This window comes from Nicotiana tabacum, chromosome 22 (genome assembly GCF_000715075.1).
Source record: "Nicotiana tabacum cultivar K326 chromosome 22, ASM71507v2, whole genome shotgun sequence".
NCBI classification, from domain to species: domain Eukaryota; kingdom Viridiplantae; phylum Streptophyta; class Magnoliopsida; order Solanales; family Solanaceae; genus Nicotiana; species Nicotiana tabacum.
In genome coordinates this window covers 77,152,964-77,170,141 of record NC_134101.1, presented here as the reverse complement: position 1 = coordinate 77,170,141, position 17,178 = coordinate 77,152,964, and the positions used below count along the sequence as shown (strand labels likewise).

General features: G+C 35.7%; 2 protein-coding genes across 2 annotated transcripts; both read right to left on the bottom strand.

Moving 5' to 3' along the window:
• LOC107801797 (transcription factor MYB98-like) lies at window positions 1-1,604 on the bottom strand. Its single transcript, XM_016625188.2, has 3 exons — window positions 1,012-1,604; window positions 672-798; window positions 1-288 (listed from the first exon to the last, which is right to left on the bottom strand). The coding sequence occupies exons 1-3, from the start codon at window positions 1,602-1,604 to the stop codon at window positions 1-3; spliced, it is 1,008 nt and encodes a 335-aa protein (XP_016480674.1).
• Window positions 1,605-4,101: 2,497 nt separating this feature from the next.
• Window positions 4,102-12,707, bottom strand: LOC107794441 (GDSL esterase/lipase At5g62930-like). The gene is made up of 6 exons (XM_075244464.1): window positions 12,470-12,707; window positions 12,302-12,379; window positions 10,487-10,627; window positions 5,823-5,899; window positions 4,835-4,999; window positions 4,102-4,375 (listed from the first exon to the last, which is right to left on the bottom strand). The coding sequence occupies exons 1-6, from the start codon at window positions 12,566-12,568 to the stop codon at window positions 4,201-4,203; spliced, it is 735 nt and encodes a 244-aa protein (XP_075100565.1). The 5' UTR covers window positions 12,569-12,707; the 3' UTR covers window positions 4,102-4,200.
• Window positions 12,708-17,178: the final 4,471 nt, after the last annotated feature.

The window sequence follows — 17,178 nt, the reverse complement described above, 5'->3', positions numbered from 1 at the left end:
TTACTTTGGCACTAGAGTTTGTGGCATTGCAAGTTTGAGAATTTTTTTTGCTGCTTCCTTTTCCAAATTCAAGCTTTTGATGTAATTCTGGAGGAGAGAACTAGGCCTTGGCCATTTGGTACGACATTTTCGTCTTGAAAATTGCCTTCTTTTTGTTGCATTCCAATGATTCTTAATTGAATTCTCAGTTCTTCCAGGAAGTCTCTTTGCAATTTCTGCCCATTTGTTTCCCACTTCGGCATGAGCTTCTATTAGGATTCTGTCTTCTTCCTCTGTCCACAAATCCTTCTGAAACAACACAAATCTTTAATTAGAAGTATTTAATTAGATAGTCATGATGTCATTTATGTATTAGGCAATTATTTACAAATACGACTACTATTGCAAATAATCTTTATATTGACCGTGTATATAACTTAAAAGCATATGGATGGAAATCGTTAACAAAATTTTCCATAAGTCTTGAGGAATATTGGGAAAAAGAAATTCTTGTACATGCATGCATGGATATAGAAGGAAGAGCAGTCACAAATTAAAGAAAGAAAAAACCCTTTAATTTACATGGAATGTGATAAACTTGCATAAAGATAATACGATGTTAAGGGAAGATTCTAAACAGAAAGCAAGATTAATATTATTTGCAAATTAAAGAAAGAAATAAAAGATCATACTTTTATATCAGGTCTGAGATGGTTGTGCCACCTCTCCCTACATTGCTTGCCTATCCTCCCTTTGAGCAATTGTGCTATTTGAGACCATTTTCTAACTCCAAACTTCTCTACCAAATGGATCAAAAGCCTGCACATATATAAGTTTATTTTGATAAGTACATGATCAAGTTTCTCAATAGGAATTTAACCTACTAAGACAATCTTCACGGCAAAAGAAAAAAAACATGAAATAACCAAAGAAATTCATAGATAATGATGTTAAAACATAATTAAGTATAATTTAAAAGTATATTTTATCTAACAACTCAAGCTTTTAAATGAGATAAAATGATATGATTACCTGTCTTCTTCAATCGTCCATTGTCCTTTGGCGGATTTAGACTTCTTATTCCTCCCTCTACCTAGTTTTTTCATTGATGAAGATAATAAGCAGCTTTGATCATTTCTTTTCACCTTCTTATTCTTTCTTAATTCACCAATTTCTAATTTGCAATTAGAACCATTAGTGACACATGATGAACTTTGATCAGGCACAACAAAGTTTAAAGGCTTCACATCTTCACAACCATTGTACGTATAATTAACATCCATAGGATTCTCCTTGATTGTGTTACCATTTTCTTCATCAAATGGTTTAAGCTCATAACTAAAGTTAAAATCTCCTAATGAAGAAAAATTATCCTCATTGGAGAATGGATCAAAGGGGTCATAACCATTGGTATCAATCATAAAATTTTCAGTGTTGTTGAAGGTATAGTTAGGTAGTACTCCTCCTGAAAGAGAAAAGTTAAGATCAAGGTGCTGAAAATCTTGAAAATAATCTTTAGAGTCTATGCAAAAATCATCATCCAATTCTGGTTTGAGGCTATTGTTATTAGGCACAAAAATTGGGTGAAAGGAAAGGTCTTGTTTATTACTTGGATCAAGTTCCATTGGAAGGAAATTAGCTTGAGGCAAAATGGAGGGGAAATGAGGGAGGAAAAGGGAGCTCTCTAATCTCTATCTCATTCTCTGATCTTTAATTTAATTGAATTCCCTTCTCTGTTTGTTATCTTAATGGTAGTAGTAAAGGAGTGGCATTTATTGCAGTGTGAATGTATCTGGACTGTTTGTATCAAAGGGTGATCTAATTGCAAGTGTTCTAAAGGACAAAGGCTTGTTTTGTTTAGGACTAATTAAACAAAGTATGTACAAAATATAGGTAGTTTTATAATGATTAGATTCACAAGTTAGATATATGTTTTTGTTGAATTTTATCATTTGATTGCAAAATCTGATTTCACTTGATTTTTGATTCTGCCAGATTTGCATCTTCTTTATTGAGTCTATTATCTTTTCCATTGACGGATGTATATCGAGGTTCGAGTTACATACAAAATTGAGTAATTTATATGTATTTATATTAGGCACAAAACTAACATGTACATACAATGTTATTGTTAATAATTACATTAAAAAGTAGTGTTGAAATTAGTAAATACAAGTAAAGGAATTAAATTATTCTTCCTCTTCCTTGTTTTCCTTTTCGATCCATACATAAATGTAAAAGACGAGTTTACTTATTTGCTTAATTGATATAGCAAATATGTAACCATTAAATTGTTCAGCTTAGTAAATTCACATTATGTGAAATTTATCGTAATTTCCCTTTTCTTTTAAACTTTAACTTTAAAATGATGTGCACAAAGACTACGGAGGAATAAGTCAATGGTATTTCTTTGATTAAAGCAGTCAATAGTAGCAATTCCTTGTTAAAATTAGCCAATGGATGTAATAAGAAGTTACTGCGATTTAATATAATAAAAGTTTTTGCGATAAGTCTTCTTTAACATCAGTTCTCCGAGATATATTATCAAAATCATACAATTGTATCATTCCTCAAATTTTCATCACGCATTTTTTTGGTCCTTTGCATTAATAAAATAGGATTTGTTTTAAAGAGAGTAATATTCTAAAAGTTTCAAAAATGGAATTTTTTGTTAAAACTTTCATATATTGATAAGCGAAAATTTATATATGTTGAAAACCAACTCTATTTTGGAGAGGACAACTTAATTACCATGGTAAACACAAAAACATGTTTCGTGTTTTAGTTCAATATTTGTATTCTATTCTAGTCTTTAAATGTCATAAAGATTTTTTACCATTATAGTCCACCAGTTAATTCTTTGACCATGTAATTGGACAACCAGAATGTTCGTCTTAGTACCTTTGAATAGGCTTTTGCACAAAAGTATTCTACATGAGAGAGGTTTCCCAAAGATATTATTAGCATATAGTAGGAGAGTAGATGAGTAATTAGATTTGTTAACTGAAGCTCTCTTTCTCTCTTTCCATTCTCACATTAAATTCTGAAATTACTACTTGTCATTAAAAGTAGTTTTAGTAGTCAGTAAATTATCATAGATGACATAGAATAACTCAGTAAACGTAATGTTGAATCCATTAGAATAACTCAGTACACGTTTTGCAGAAGTCACAGTGGAACCATAGAAACGTTAAATACAATTGTTAACTAATTGTGTTCAATTCTACAGGTATAAATGTTGAAATCTTGCCCCTTTTTTACTTTATGAAACTTAAATTCCAAGCTTAACAATATATTTATATCCACCTAAATATTATGAACTAAAAAGACTAATTAAATTTAAATCAACTTTGCCATCAAATAAGTCACATAGCCTAAAATAGGAACGAGATTGCGTCTACAGCTAATTCCCTTTAAAAGCAATTTTGAATAAAATGATTCTCCTTCAGTACTTTCTCCTTTCGATGTTATGTGACGCTCATTTGACCCTGTCATGACTTTACTCACTTGAAAAAAGGCTGATTTTTTAATTTATATTTATCATAGGAGAGAAAAAGTAACAAGAACATGCTCAAGTCTCAGCATCTCTCACTTCATTTTTGGTAGTAAAAGCAATTTTGGAACTACAAAACATTTGTTGAGCTTTCTGTTATTCTGTTGCATTTCAAATCTGTAGATACTATTGCACTGGCAGAAAGGGTAACGTTCATTAACGCAAATAAAAATATTTTGAAGAATTAACTCAACTAGCCACTCATCCAATCACTTACACTATAAATAGCCGGTGGAGGTATAATATGTACATAATTTATGTATTATATGTGTATACTTATGTAAAATCAATGTATAATGTATGTATATGGCTAGAAAAAGTAAATGAATACGACGGACTATTTGTGTAAAGATCCGTAGAATTTTCTGTATTTAAATCAGATCTAAAAGTCATTCTTTTATTGATGAAAATAGTATAGATGCGAATTCAACTGTCATTTTTAGAATATTTGAAGTGTTAATGAAAAGGTCTCATGTAATATCTTGGAACCTAGGGAACTTGAAATCAACTGCCACTCTTGAACTAGATGGTGGAGTCAGGAAAGACATTACCCTACAAAGGCCAAATCCTTTTGCTGGAAATTGCTTATCACACCCAGAAATTGATAATTTTGTCAATTATTGAACACTAGTTTCTCACTGATAATACATAAAGGACACAATATAGGGTTATACAGCAGGGCATTGTAGCTGGAAGGCCTTTTCGGGGTTTTGTCCGTCGATTTCTGAATGGTGAGGGACATCATAAGGCATCTTTTGGGCAGAAAAACCTGCTTCATTGAACGCTTTAACAACTTCTTGGTGAACAATGGCATTGCCTTCTGCTGTGAGATGTAAGCCATCACTGTAGCAAAATAAAACAGAAAAAATAAGAGTTTTCACATTTCACCATCGAGGGTCTTCGGAAACAACCTCTCTATCTTCACAAGGTAGGGATAACGTCTGCGTACACACTACCTCTCCAAACCCTACTTGTGGATTACACTGGGTCTGTTATTGTTGTTGTTGTTGTTGTTCATTTCACTACTAAAAATATCCCCAGAAGTACTGAGTTCAGTGTAACTGCCAAGACACATGTATATTGATGATGCCATGACAAGAATGCCACTGTTTGCTGCTAATTGAGGCCACCGGCGCATCTCCATGCCAATCCTCCCCACCCCTTCCCCCGAACTCCCAATCGTTCTTATAAAACATTATAAGCATAATCATTCCTCTAACACCATATTGCACCACGAACTTCAACCATCAATGGGGACTATGCAAAGTTAAACTTAAAAGCATGTGTACATTTGTCACTTACCTGAGGAATTTTTTTTGCCAACCCTCTGTTTCCTGCATTTTAGACCATAGATTGATGGAAGGGAGACCTAGCTCCCTTGCCAATTCAACGCACTGTTTTGCGTACTCTCCTGTCACTTCATTTGTCCTTTCTGGCAATTCCATTGCTTTGTCTCCATACATAGACCTGTTTTTCAAATTAAAAAGTAACAGATCCCAGTACAATAATATTTGATTCAGTTGACAGTGACACGCTTACGTTTAAAAAAGTGCCATACCAAAAGCTAAATATATGAAACAAAAAATAAGCTGGAAACGTAAAACTTGGTTTCACTGATAGAGTTTTGCTTTTAGAGGAAACAAGTGGATAAAAGGAAAATGACCAAAAGACGTCATGTCCATGAGTACATGATAAAGGCACAGGTCATACTGCTAAAAGGCTACTGGGTCCTGAAATATTCATCTATGATTAGAAAGATAATTTGCACTACTGTTGCTGTAAAAGTTATTGAAAGGAATGTACTCTCTGATGCGGGGCCACTACTGAAGGATTGATCTCTTGTGTGACAACTGCATATTCGGCTCCTACATTGGGTACCGCTCGATAGCCATGATCAAGGGAGTCTCTAGTGATGCTGAAGCTGCCTTTGCAGCAATAGCTGTAATTATGATTCAAAGAGGCACTGTACACAAAAACCAATCTGCTTATTCCTCTTTCTTTTTGCCCTCGTTTTGGGGTTCTTTTTTGAGAAGTCTGCTTATTTCTCCAGTGTATGTTTGAGAGGTTGGTTAATCTCTCCAGTTATATGTTGAGAAGTTATTGGATACTGTTATCTACTCAGCTTTTGAACAGTTAAAGCCCTATCCCACTACTAAAAGGAGCTCCGGGTTGTGTCACGAAGGTTCTTGAACATCTCAGATACCATAGAGTTCAAAAAAGAAATAAAAAGAAAAAGAGCAATTGGTTGCCTCATAATTTATTTTACCAATAAAGAGAAGGTGGATTGTACCTTGCTTGTTCAAACCGTCCTGCTTCATCAACTGGTGGTGGAGTTATAAGCACTGCTAGGATTGACGGGGAGCATTTCTGTGACGTAAATAAGATGAATGAGATATACAAAAGAGCGCAAAGCTCAACCCAGAATTCTAAAGATATATAGAGCATAACAGAAGACAAGGGTCTAGTGTATCCTGTTGTACTCTAAACAACCCCGGAATCGAGCAATTGGATTGGTATCACCAGAAGAGTGAGATTCAAACTAAATTCAATTTGCCAGCAGGTGGATTCATGATCTCTATATACTTGGGATATTTTATGTCTTCTCAACAAGCACATTAACAAGAGTATGAACTATAAAGTTAACAAGACATCTTTTATGTTTGTTCATGCCAATCTACCATTCCCATTTTCTTGCATTGTACTTCTGCACATTATTTGTGAAAGTGAATAGTTGGTAAAATTAATTACTCCAGTGGGCAGAATCTGCATGTCTTCCAACTAGCATAGCAACTAGGTTTTGAGACTACCATTACACAACTTGCATAGAGACAGGCAAAGCTTTGTTTTATAGATATTCATTCTCTCTGATGTTACTTATGAATATGTATTCCTCTATGTTACGCTGACTCTTTACTCTTTCTGATGTTACTGACCAGCGTTTAGAAAAGCGATCGCTTCGTCGCTTGTGTCGCTTTCTTCTTCTCTTTTTTTTCTTTCTTCTTCTTGTTCCCGTCCAGATTCTGCTTTTTTTTCTTTCTTTTTCCTTCTTTCTTCCTTCTTCTTCGTTTATCTCTGAACAGTCCAATTTGCACATTGTTCAGACTTCAGCGTCTTCTTCTTCCTTTTATCTCTAACCCGTCCAGATTCTGTTTTTTTTCCCCCTTTTATTCTTCTTATTTATTAATTATTAATTTTAATATGTATTTTAGTTTATAAAATTAATTATTATTTATATATGTTATATTTTTCAGTTTATTTGATTTTTTAATGTATATTTCAGTATATAAAATTAATTATTATATATATGTTATGTTTTCAGTTTATTTGATTAATTTTATATGTATTTCATTTTAGAAAATTATATATGTTATATTTTAGTTTATTTGATTTTTTTAATGTGTATTTCGGTTTATAAAATTAATTATTATATATATTATATGTATTTTCAGTTTATTTGATTATGTATTTTCTTATATCTTAATAGGGATTTCAAAATGTCTCAAAGATCGAAAGATAAAGACCCGGCTTGGCGATATGGCGATAGAGTTAATGAGAAGAATACAAATGTTGTATGCAAGTTTTGTAACAAGATTACAATGGATGGAATTTATCGCTTTAAATTCCATCTTATTGGTGGCGATAGAAACGTCACAAGTTGTCCGAAATGCCCACCGGAGGTGAGGGATGAAATAAAGAATTTTGTTGAGAAGAAGAAGGAGCAAAAAAATCAAATGAGTCATCAACCATTGGTGACCAATCTTGATGATGATGATGATGATATTGAAGAATTGTCACTTCCAACAAAACGGGGAAGAGATGCAATCTCTTCAAGCCATGGATCGACGGGTACGAGTAGGACTAAAGGTCCTATAGATTGCTATTTCCCAAAGAAGCCGGAAGGAAAGAGCGGTGGAAAAGATGTACAAAAAATTGCTAAGGACATTTTGAGGGATCGTGCAGTTAGAGCTTTTGCACGATGGGTCTATGATGCTGGGCTCCCCTTCAATTGTGTCAACTATACTGACACTTTTGGAGACTTTATTGAGGCCGTTGGTCAATACGGACTTGGAATGAAGCCTCTCACTTATCATGAAATCAGAGGTCCTTATCTAAATAAGGAAGTGGAGGAGACTAATAAAATTGTGGAGGAACATAAATTTGCGTGGAACAAGTATGGTTGCTCCATTATGATGGATAAGTGGACGGCAAGAACTGGGATAATGATTATTAATGTGTTGGTGAATTCTCTCAAGGGAAGTTTGTTTCTTGAGTCCATTGATGCTAGCGACTCATCCACTGACCACATCAAAATGTTCACCTTGTTTCAGAACACCATTGAAAAGATTGGCCCAAGCAAAGTTTTTCAAGTGGTCATTAATAATGCGAGTGAAAATGTGAAAACGGGTGGCATGGTGGAAGGAGCGTACAAGAATGTCTATTGGACTCCATGTGCGGCTCATTGTATCAACTTAATATTCGGGGACATTTTCAAGGAAAAACCCTTCTCTACAGTTTTTGGCCAGGGCGTTAGGGTACATTCTTATATTTCTCAGCCGCCCTTGTTATTGAATATGATGAGAAGATTCACCAGACAAAAAAAATTGGTGAAACCGGGCAAGACAAGGTTCGCCACTGCTTTCTTGACTTTGCATAGTATCCACTTGCAAAAAGCCAATTTGAGGAAGTTGTTCACTTCAGAGGAATGGAGCAAGAGTAAATTTGCAAAGAAAAGTGCAGGGAAAGATGTTGCACGCATTATTCTTTCTTATTCTTTTTGGAATAATGTCCTTCATGCTCTTAAAATTGGTGGCCCTTTGGTTAAAGTACTCCGTTTGGTGGATGGGGAGCAAAAACCACCAATGGGCTACCTCTATGAAGCTATGGATAGGGCCAAGGAGGCTATTCAAGCATCATTCACTGATGAGCAGAAATATGCAAAGGTCTTTCAGATCATTGATGCAAGATGGAGTGAGCAACTTCATAGACCTTTGCATGCAGCTGGACTTATTCTGAACCCGTCACTCTTTTATGATTAGCATGAGAATAATTCATTGGCTAGAGAAGTGTGGACAAGATTCCATGAGGTTGTTATCAAGTTTACCCCAGATGAAGACTTGCAAGAAAAGATAGTAGATCAGCTTGCTATTTACAAGGCAGCTGAGGGACTTTTTAAACTCCGACTTGTTAACTCCGGATTTACAGACTTTCGCCATCAGAGTTCTAAGTTTAACTTGTAGCTCATCCGGATGTGAAAGGAACTGGAGCGTTTTTGAACACGTGAGAAATAAAAAGAATTATTTCGTGTTTTGAGATAAAGAATTATATCTCAATTGTCCTAACTCCTACTAATTAGTTGACACATCTTGTTTGCAGATTCATACAAAGAAGAGGAATCAACTAACCTTGAAGCGCCTCCATAATCTAATGTTCATAAAATACAATAGAGCATTGAGGCGTCGCTACAACCACCGCAATCTAATTGATCCAATTCTTTTGGACAATATTGATGAGGTTAATGAGTGGCTAACCGGAGTCCCCGAAAATTGTGAAGATGAAGAAGTATTTGAAGGCGACTCTAATTTCACTTGGGGTGATGTTGCGGTTGCTAGTGGAGTTGGGGAGAATCCTTATGGTTTAAGGGGGAATACTTTAAGTTCAAGCTCGATTAGGAAGGGAAAAAGTGTGGCTACTACAAGTCGATCCCTAGCCCTAATTGATGAAGATGAAAGTGATCATGAAGAGGAAGAGGAGGGGGAAGAAGAAGATGACGAGCAATATGAAGATAATAGAGGAATTCAAGATTTTGACAATCTTGAAGAAGAACAAGAAGAGTAGAAGAATAAGATGTTGATTCTAGTAATTTAGCAACTTTGATTTTACTTGTCCTATGGTTTGTGGAGGATTTGGTGGTACCTAGTACCTACTTTTAAGTTTTTAAATTGAACTTTTTGATTATTTATAATTTTATATTGTGTCTTTGCAAGGTTTATGTTATGTTTTTTAAGAAATGCGCTTCACTTTAATAAAGCGTGCGCTTCGCTTTTGAAGCGAGGCGAGCCCTTGTCGCTTTTTTGCGCTTCTCGCTCTTAAAAACACTGACGAATATGTGTTCCTCTATGTTACACCGACTCTTAACTTTGCCAATATGTAATTGTGTCAAACAGGTTTGACATGTATATCTGTACTTTGTATGAACCTTGAAAAAATAAAAAATACAAACATGCTAAAAATTGCACATTTCCTGCCTAAGTCATATCTGAATCCTTACTCATACGTAAGTCCATGTAATATAGGTGTTCCTCTTCTAGAGGGGGGAAGAAGAAGAGGAAAAGGAACAACTAAGAGGCGGATGACCCTATCAACCTTCAAGAATATATTAGTATGTGGTAAATTATTTGATTAACACAGGAAATTCACAATCACAGCCGGTAGTGAAGCTTCAGAAGTCTGTTACTAAGGTCTTTATAGTGTTCATTCAGTTCAGTTATTCCACGAATAACCAAATTGCGATGAGATAAAAATGATTACTAACCTGACCTCAAAAATATTATTCATAAGATGTCAAGCTTTAAATAATAGCTCAGCATCGGAGGCTCAATTTTGACTCTTCAGTATCCTGGTCATACGACATAAAATTGTTGCAATACTTCTATATCTAATTTTGTGGGAAAACTAGCAATACATTTTATAGTTTTTTTCTTTTTATGGTGAGATTGAGTAACTCTGTGTTTTTTACTTAGTCCTCATAGCATATAACACTTGTTGTTTGCTGCATTGGCTTAATACTACTACTATTTCCATTGTTACCATTAACTCTATCCCTTTATGTCTTCCAGATCCTGCCATTTTTATTGTTTGATAAATCTTCCATAGACAAACATAATTAGGAGGAAAAATTTAGCACAGTCAGAATTTAGCAACAAACAAGCATGATTGAATTGGGAAATTCTAAACCTTCAAATGTTGTATAATTCTTCTTAGGTTTTCCTTATATTCCTCGAGTGGGACATGTTGCCTTTCACTGGTTCTTCCCAAAAGAGCAGCATCATTGGCTCCAAAGAATATAGTGGCAGCAACAGGAGGTGTTGGAGCATCCTGCAATATTAACCAAAGATACACTAATCAGAAGATTTGGCAATAAGTAACAGTGCAGCTCAGGACCACAACAGACCTTTGCATATATCAAACTCCCAAACTATGTGTATCGTAGTATTGTACTAATAACCTCAAGTATGAGGCAGCTGAATCTAACAAATAGCCTCATAACTTAGCTTGATTGAATAGGATCCTGAACAAACTTACTCACTTATAAATTAGAGATATCAATGTTGAAAAGAAGGAGCAACTTTGTTGCAGCAAAAACAGTTAGAGAGTATGACAGTATACCGTTCTTATACTAGTAAACAGCCAAATCAAACAACAAAAACTCAGCTTCTTGATGTGGCTGGTCACAGAAGTCTGTTGTTCCATGGCCAATGTCATCTTTTGTTCTCTATAAAATTTTGAATTACTTGAACATTCCATAACAAGAAACTAACTCAGTTTTTGGTCTGTCATGAAACTTATCTTAGGAAATTTCACATTTTCTTCTTTCCTTGTACCCTCTGGTACATAGAACATCACAGATCTCTTTTCTACCTTTTGAAACAAAAACTTGTGAGAGGAAAACTGGGGTTCACCACTGTACCATTTCCCAATCCCAGTGAAGAACAACAAATTGAATAATGACTCTTCTCTTATCCCTTACTCCTAACCCTGTTGATAGCATTCTATTTTATTTTTTCCAATAAGTCTTTCTTGATCTCATTGTTCCATGAACACTCAAATTAAGCATAAAGCTATCGACTCCATAAAATTTCAAATTTCAAAAACAAAATAAAGCATAATCAAGTGAGCCACAAGAAAGTTACAGAAAAGCCCAGTTCACGAGGATCAAAACTCATGTATATATACTTGAAATAATTCCCTCCCTAAATTGTTGCATATAAATTCCATTCCAATTTCCAAATACAGACTACAACAACAACAACAACAACAACAACCCAGTATAATCCCACTAGTGGGGTATGAGGAGGGTAGTGTGTACGCAGACCTTACCTCTACCATGAGGTAGAGAGGCTGTTTCCAATAGACCCTCGGCATCCTCCCCTCCAAGAACTCCCACAATTTCCAAATACAGACTACAAATAACACAATCTCTCCTTTCTTTCATCCCTATTGATTTTGCAAATTCGTAAAACTCTTGATCTTACCCTTTACTTATTAAATATAGCAATGAGCTCCAACAAAATTCCCAAAATGGGAAATTAAAGTACCATCCAAAAGCACACACTAACTAGCATCAACACATATCTAAATCATTACAATACTTAAATGTCCTATAATCATGAAGTAATAAAGATCCAACATCAGTTGAGGTTGGATATATGAATCCTCAGTATGACAATATCCATAGTGCTCTATTAAAGCCCATTTCATTAAACAAATATCAACGAACTCAGTAGATTTCCAACTACAATTTACAAAAACAAAATCTTTTTCTCTTAGACCCTATTGATTTTTTTGCAAATTCAGCAAAATTCCTGATCTTACTCTATATCAAAACTATAATTTTTTTTAGCAATGTACTCCAACAAAATATCCTAAATCATTACAACCCATCTAAATATCCTAGCTCCAATTATAATCATGAGGTAACAAGATCCAAAAACAAAAGGTATTACCAAATGTGCCAAAAATGGAAAATGCAAAGGGGGTCGTGTAACGTACCAGTGGAAATAGGTGGTGGAGCAAGAACAATCCCCATTTGGTGTTGTATCCACCGTAGCCACGATTCAATATTTCAGCCTTCACAATTATCAAATCCAATGACTTTTAATTAATAGATGCGTATAATTGTTCAATAGATCAACTTGATTAAAAATAAAACAAACGAACCTTGCGAACATAAGTATCAGCAAGAGCGGCACCCCAACCACCTAATCTAAAAGATTGTTCAGTAATGGAGTCCCCAAATAATACTATTTGAGGCCTCATTTTCAGAAGTTAAAAAATTTCCTGAAATTCAAACCAAAATCTTTGATTTTTGTTTTTATACTATTGCACAAGAAGACGAGGGAAAGATGAGAGAGAGAAGGGAAAAGATCTAAAAAAATTTACGACCCATTAATGATACAATTTGTGCAATCTAGCCCCCTATCATTAATAAACTTTTATAAATTGCCCCTAATCCTAATAGATGTACACCGTGATAGCTGATCCACTCCATTTTTTTCATATCAGCTGCCAAGTCACACGACCCCACCACATAACGACTATCCATAGTGGCACCAAACCTCTCAATCAAATGCCACATAATCGTCCATGTCACTATTTTAATATTCACTTATTTACTCAATAAAAAACAAAATTAAAACATATCCCGCCAACCCCAACCCCACCCCCTCCGGACTCCCTATTCTTCTTCTTCTTCCATGAGTTCTTCATCTTTGCTTCAAATTTTTCAATCCAAACTAGGCCAAGTTTTTCAACAAACTGACTCAAGTTGCAACCATAATTTCTCAACAATAATATTCTCAACAAATTCCAGCTAACACTTTGCTTAAACTTTAGCAAATTAGAATACCCATTTTATGTTCTCAAGCATTCTTACAAATCCTTCAATGGTGATTTTTTTCAAATATATAAACATCAATGTTATTCTTCCCGTTTCAAGCTTCAATTTTTATTTTTTTCACTCGATTTCAGCAGGAAAGAAGCAAGAATTTCAGATTCTTGAGTCTTTTTTCAACTTCAAATTTCGGCAACCCAAAAATGGAGCACAAATTTGTTCTTCACTTAAATCCACAAAATTAATGTTTGATTCAAGATTTTAAGCTCCAAACAACAACACCCAGCTGATTTCCTCCATATATAATCAACAAATCGAATTGTCAACTTCAATTTTTCGACACCCAAAGAACACACTATAGTGGGTTTCGAGATTCTCACCACTGTTAACTGACTTGAATGACGCGATAGAGATAATGAATCAGATGCATCTACTCCTTGTAACCTAAATGATGAGCTCGCCAATGCTTCATCGACCATCGTTGCCAAAATAAGTCGAGCTTCTGGTTTCTTCCTCTTTCGGGCTCTCTGGGAGATGTTCCCCATGAATTTCTCATGAAGTTTGGTATGAAAATCCAATTCTGAGATTTAAGAATTTGTGATGTTTTGAAGTTTAAAAACTAAGTGAAAATCACTTTTTGAGCTCAAACAAAATAGCCATTGCTTTTGAAGAGTTCGGTGGTTAAATTTTTCAAGAAAACCATTGTTGACATATTGAAGGTCTTGAGTTGTGATTCCTCTGATGAACATTAGTGTTTCAACATTGGTGATTGTCACGACCCGACCGGTCGTTTTAAGTATATTAGTCCCGACCCCCTATTTATTGCCTTCTCTGTGTTATACTGTGATTATGTTACTTGCCGGGAGGTTTGTTTTTTAGTTTCAGAGTAAAATGGGACACATAGTCCCTAAACTGGAAGTTTAAGTCGTAGGAGTTTATCGTAGTTTCACTTGTGTGCAGACGACTCCAGAATGGAGTTTTGATGGTTCTAATAGCTCCGTAGTGTGATTTTTGTCTCATAAGCATGTCCGGATGTTGATTTGGAGGTACGTAGGTCATTTCAGCGTTAATTGGCGAAAGTTGGAAAGTTGCAAGATTTTGAAAAGTTTTACCGGGAGTGGACTTTTTGATATCGGGGTTGGATTCTGATTCCGGAAGTTGGAATATGTCAGTAATGTCGATTATGACTTGTGTGCAAAATGTGAGGTCAATTAGACTTGATTTAATAGGGTTCGACATCGAATGTAGAAGTTTAAAATCTATAAGTTCATTAGGCTTGAATTGGGGTGTGATTCATGTTTTTGATGTTGTTTGAGGTGATTTGAGGCCTCGACTAAGTTCGTATCGTATTTTAGGACTTGTTGGTATATTTGGTTGAGGTCCCCGGGGGCTCGGGGGTGATTCGGATCGATATCAGATCAATTGTTGGACTTGTGCTTGTTCTGAAAAATCACAGCTTCTGGTGTCATCGCACCTGCGGAGGTTATGACCATAGGTGCGAGTGAGGGAATGCAGAGGCGGAGAAAGAAGCCCAGGCCAGGGCTCGCATGTGCAGAAAAGGTTCCGCAGAAGCGGTTTTCGGCATCGCTTCTGCGGTGGGGAGATACGCAGGAGTGACTGTGGTCGCAGGTGCGACACATTTTGTCGCAGGCGCGCACGCGCAGGTGTGACCCTTGGCTCATAGAAGCGGACTCTGTGGACTTAAGTGAAATCCGCACCTGCGGCAGTAAGGTCGCATGCGCGACATAACTGGGCAGAAAAGGGAAAGAATCGAAGGTTTGATTTTATTTTCACTTTGGGACTTTGAGAGCTCGGATTGAGGCGAGATTTTGAGGGATTTTCAGAGGAAGCATTTGGGTTAGGATTCTTTACTCATTTTTGATTAATTCCCATGAATCTACTGTTAATTACACCTTTTAATTATTGTTTTGGAGTTTAAAATTGGGGGAATAGTGTTGCAGTTCTTAGACCAAGTTTTTGGGTTTTGAAAGGCTAGATGAGCTCGGATTTGGATAATTCTTGTATGGTTGGACTTGCTATCGAATGGGTGTTCAGATTTTATGATTTTGGTCTTGTTCCGAGACATGGGCTCGGGTCGACTTTTTGGTGCGATTTTTCAATTCTTAGCTAAGATCATTATTTCATTATTTAAATTAGTTTCTTATAGTTATATTTTATAGTATGAAATTGTTTTGGCTAGATTCGAGCCGTTTGTAGTTGGAAAATCGAGGGAAAGGCCTTCTAATTAATTGATTGAGCGTGGTTTGAGGTAAATGACTTGTCTAACTTTATGGGGGAAAATTTTTCCTTAGGATTTGGTATTTTGGTGATAATTTGTGATATGTGAAGGCCGTGTATGCAAGGTGACAAGTGCGTACATAGGCTAAATGTTGAAATTTTAGTTTTTGCTACGTAGTTTCCTTTTCATACGTTAATTGAGTTACTTTGGCACATTATAGTCATTATGTTTAGCCTAATTTTACATGTCTACTTGTCTTATCTCCTATTTGCAACTTGTATCACATGTTTAGTTGAATTACTTGCTTTTCTTGATTTTCGTATTCATTACTAAACTGTGGAAATTCTTTACTTGAAATTGCTATCCTTAGAATATCATTTATTTAGTTGTTGCGTTTTGGCTTTCGTATTATTGTTGAGGTGATTGTTTGGCTATTTGCACGAGGTTTCTGCCGTGCTGTTGTTATTGTTGCACGAGGTTTCTGTCGTGCAGTTGTTATTGATGCACGAGGTTTCAGCCGTTCCATTATGATTATTGATACGCATGCAGTGGTATAAGGTGTGGGTGTTGAAACGCATGCGGTGAGATAAGAGGCTTGATACACGTGGCTAGTAGGGGAACTAATAGAAGCCATGCGGTGTGATAAGGTGGGCTAAAACACAGGGTGCTATTTCAGAAAAATAATTTTCAAAACCAAATGTATAGGCCCCGCGGTGCGGTGATATAAGGAAATTGAGTTATTTTATGATTTGGGACTACGAGGCGGTACCTCGGGAGTGCCCCTGTTGATCTTCCTTATTTACTGTATTGTTGGTTGTTGTGTTCCATAATATGTAAAATTCTTGTTTTCCTTTCGTGTTGTGTTAGCTTTCCTTGATTTCGTGTTGTTATTTCCCGTAAATTCATTATTGTTCACTTCCCTGTCATTTTCATTATATCATATCATCTCTGACTTATTTTTTATTATCTCCGGTAGGGCCTTGATCCGAACTCATCACTACTCTACTGAGGTTAGGCTTGGCTCTTACAAGATACCATTGTGGTGTGCTTAATACGCACATATTTTATGCAGATCCAGGTACATCCTATCAGTCTCGATATTAGTGCGATGTGTTGCTGCTTGGAGACTTTAAGGTACACCTGCCCGCGTCCGTAGGCTTCGGAGTCCCCTTCTACCATATTTTTTCTTATTTTTTTATGTTTTTGATAGACAATGATGTATAGGATTATTCAGCATTGTATCTAGAGCTTGTGAGTCATATCTCACCGGGTTTTGGGAAGTTGTACGTATTGAGCTTATAGTCTATTGATGAAGTTGTTGAAATTTTAAGTTTTTATTTGATGTTTTTGCATATTGTTAGGCTTACCTAGTCTTAGAGACTAGGGATTGTCACGACATCCTACGGAGGGGATTTGGGGTCATGACAGTGATTTATTAATGGAGAAGAATAAATTTAAGTGGATGATTAAATTTAAGTGGGTATAGTTATTTATATTTAAACTAGTGACATGGACTCTAATGTGTGATGTTTTAATTGAGGTCGGGTGTAACTTCGTCAATTGAGGATGTAAAGGAGTTTGTGGGGTTTTAATTTGGTAGGGTCGTGTGACTTGGTAGCTGATATAGAAAAAATGGAGTGGGTTAGCTGCCACGGTGTAGATCCGTTAGGGTTAGGAGAAATTTTTAAAAGTTTATTAACGGTAGGGGCTAGATTGGATGAACAGTATAACATGTGGCAGAAGTAAGCAATATAGTATAGTAGAGGTGCAATTTCAGACATTTTCCCATAAAGAAAT

What these genes read in the sequence shown, in the direction of transcription:
- LOC107794441 (XM_075244464.1), bottom strand. Translation starts at nt 12,568, where the DNA reads ATGAGGCCTCAAATAGTATTATTTGGGGACTCCATTACTGAACAATCT. An exon ending in TCCACCACCTATTTCCACTG is followed by an intron (nt 10,628 to 12,301) that starts GTACGTTACACG and finishes TTAATATTGCAG; the next exon opens with GATGCTCCAACACCTCCTGT. An exon ending in GGACGGTTTGAACAAGCAAG is followed by an intron (nt 5,000 to 5,822) that starts GTACAATCCACC and finishes TTTGAAAAACAG; the next exon opens with GTCTATGTATGGAGACAAAG.
- LOC107801797 (XM_016625188.2), bottom strand. Translation starts at nt 1,604, where the DNA reads ATGGAACTTGATCCAAGTAATAAACAAGACCTTTCCTTTCACCCAATT. An exon ending in TGGACGATTGAAGAAGACAG is followed by an intron (nt 799 to 1,011) that starts GTAATCATATCA and finishes ATATATGTGCAG; the next exon opens with GCTTTTGATCCATTTGGTAG. An exon ending in ATCTCAGACCTGATATAAAA is followed by an intron (nt 289 to 671) that starts GTATGATCTTTT and finishes GTGTTGTTTCAG; the next exon opens with AAGGATTTGTGGACAGAGGA.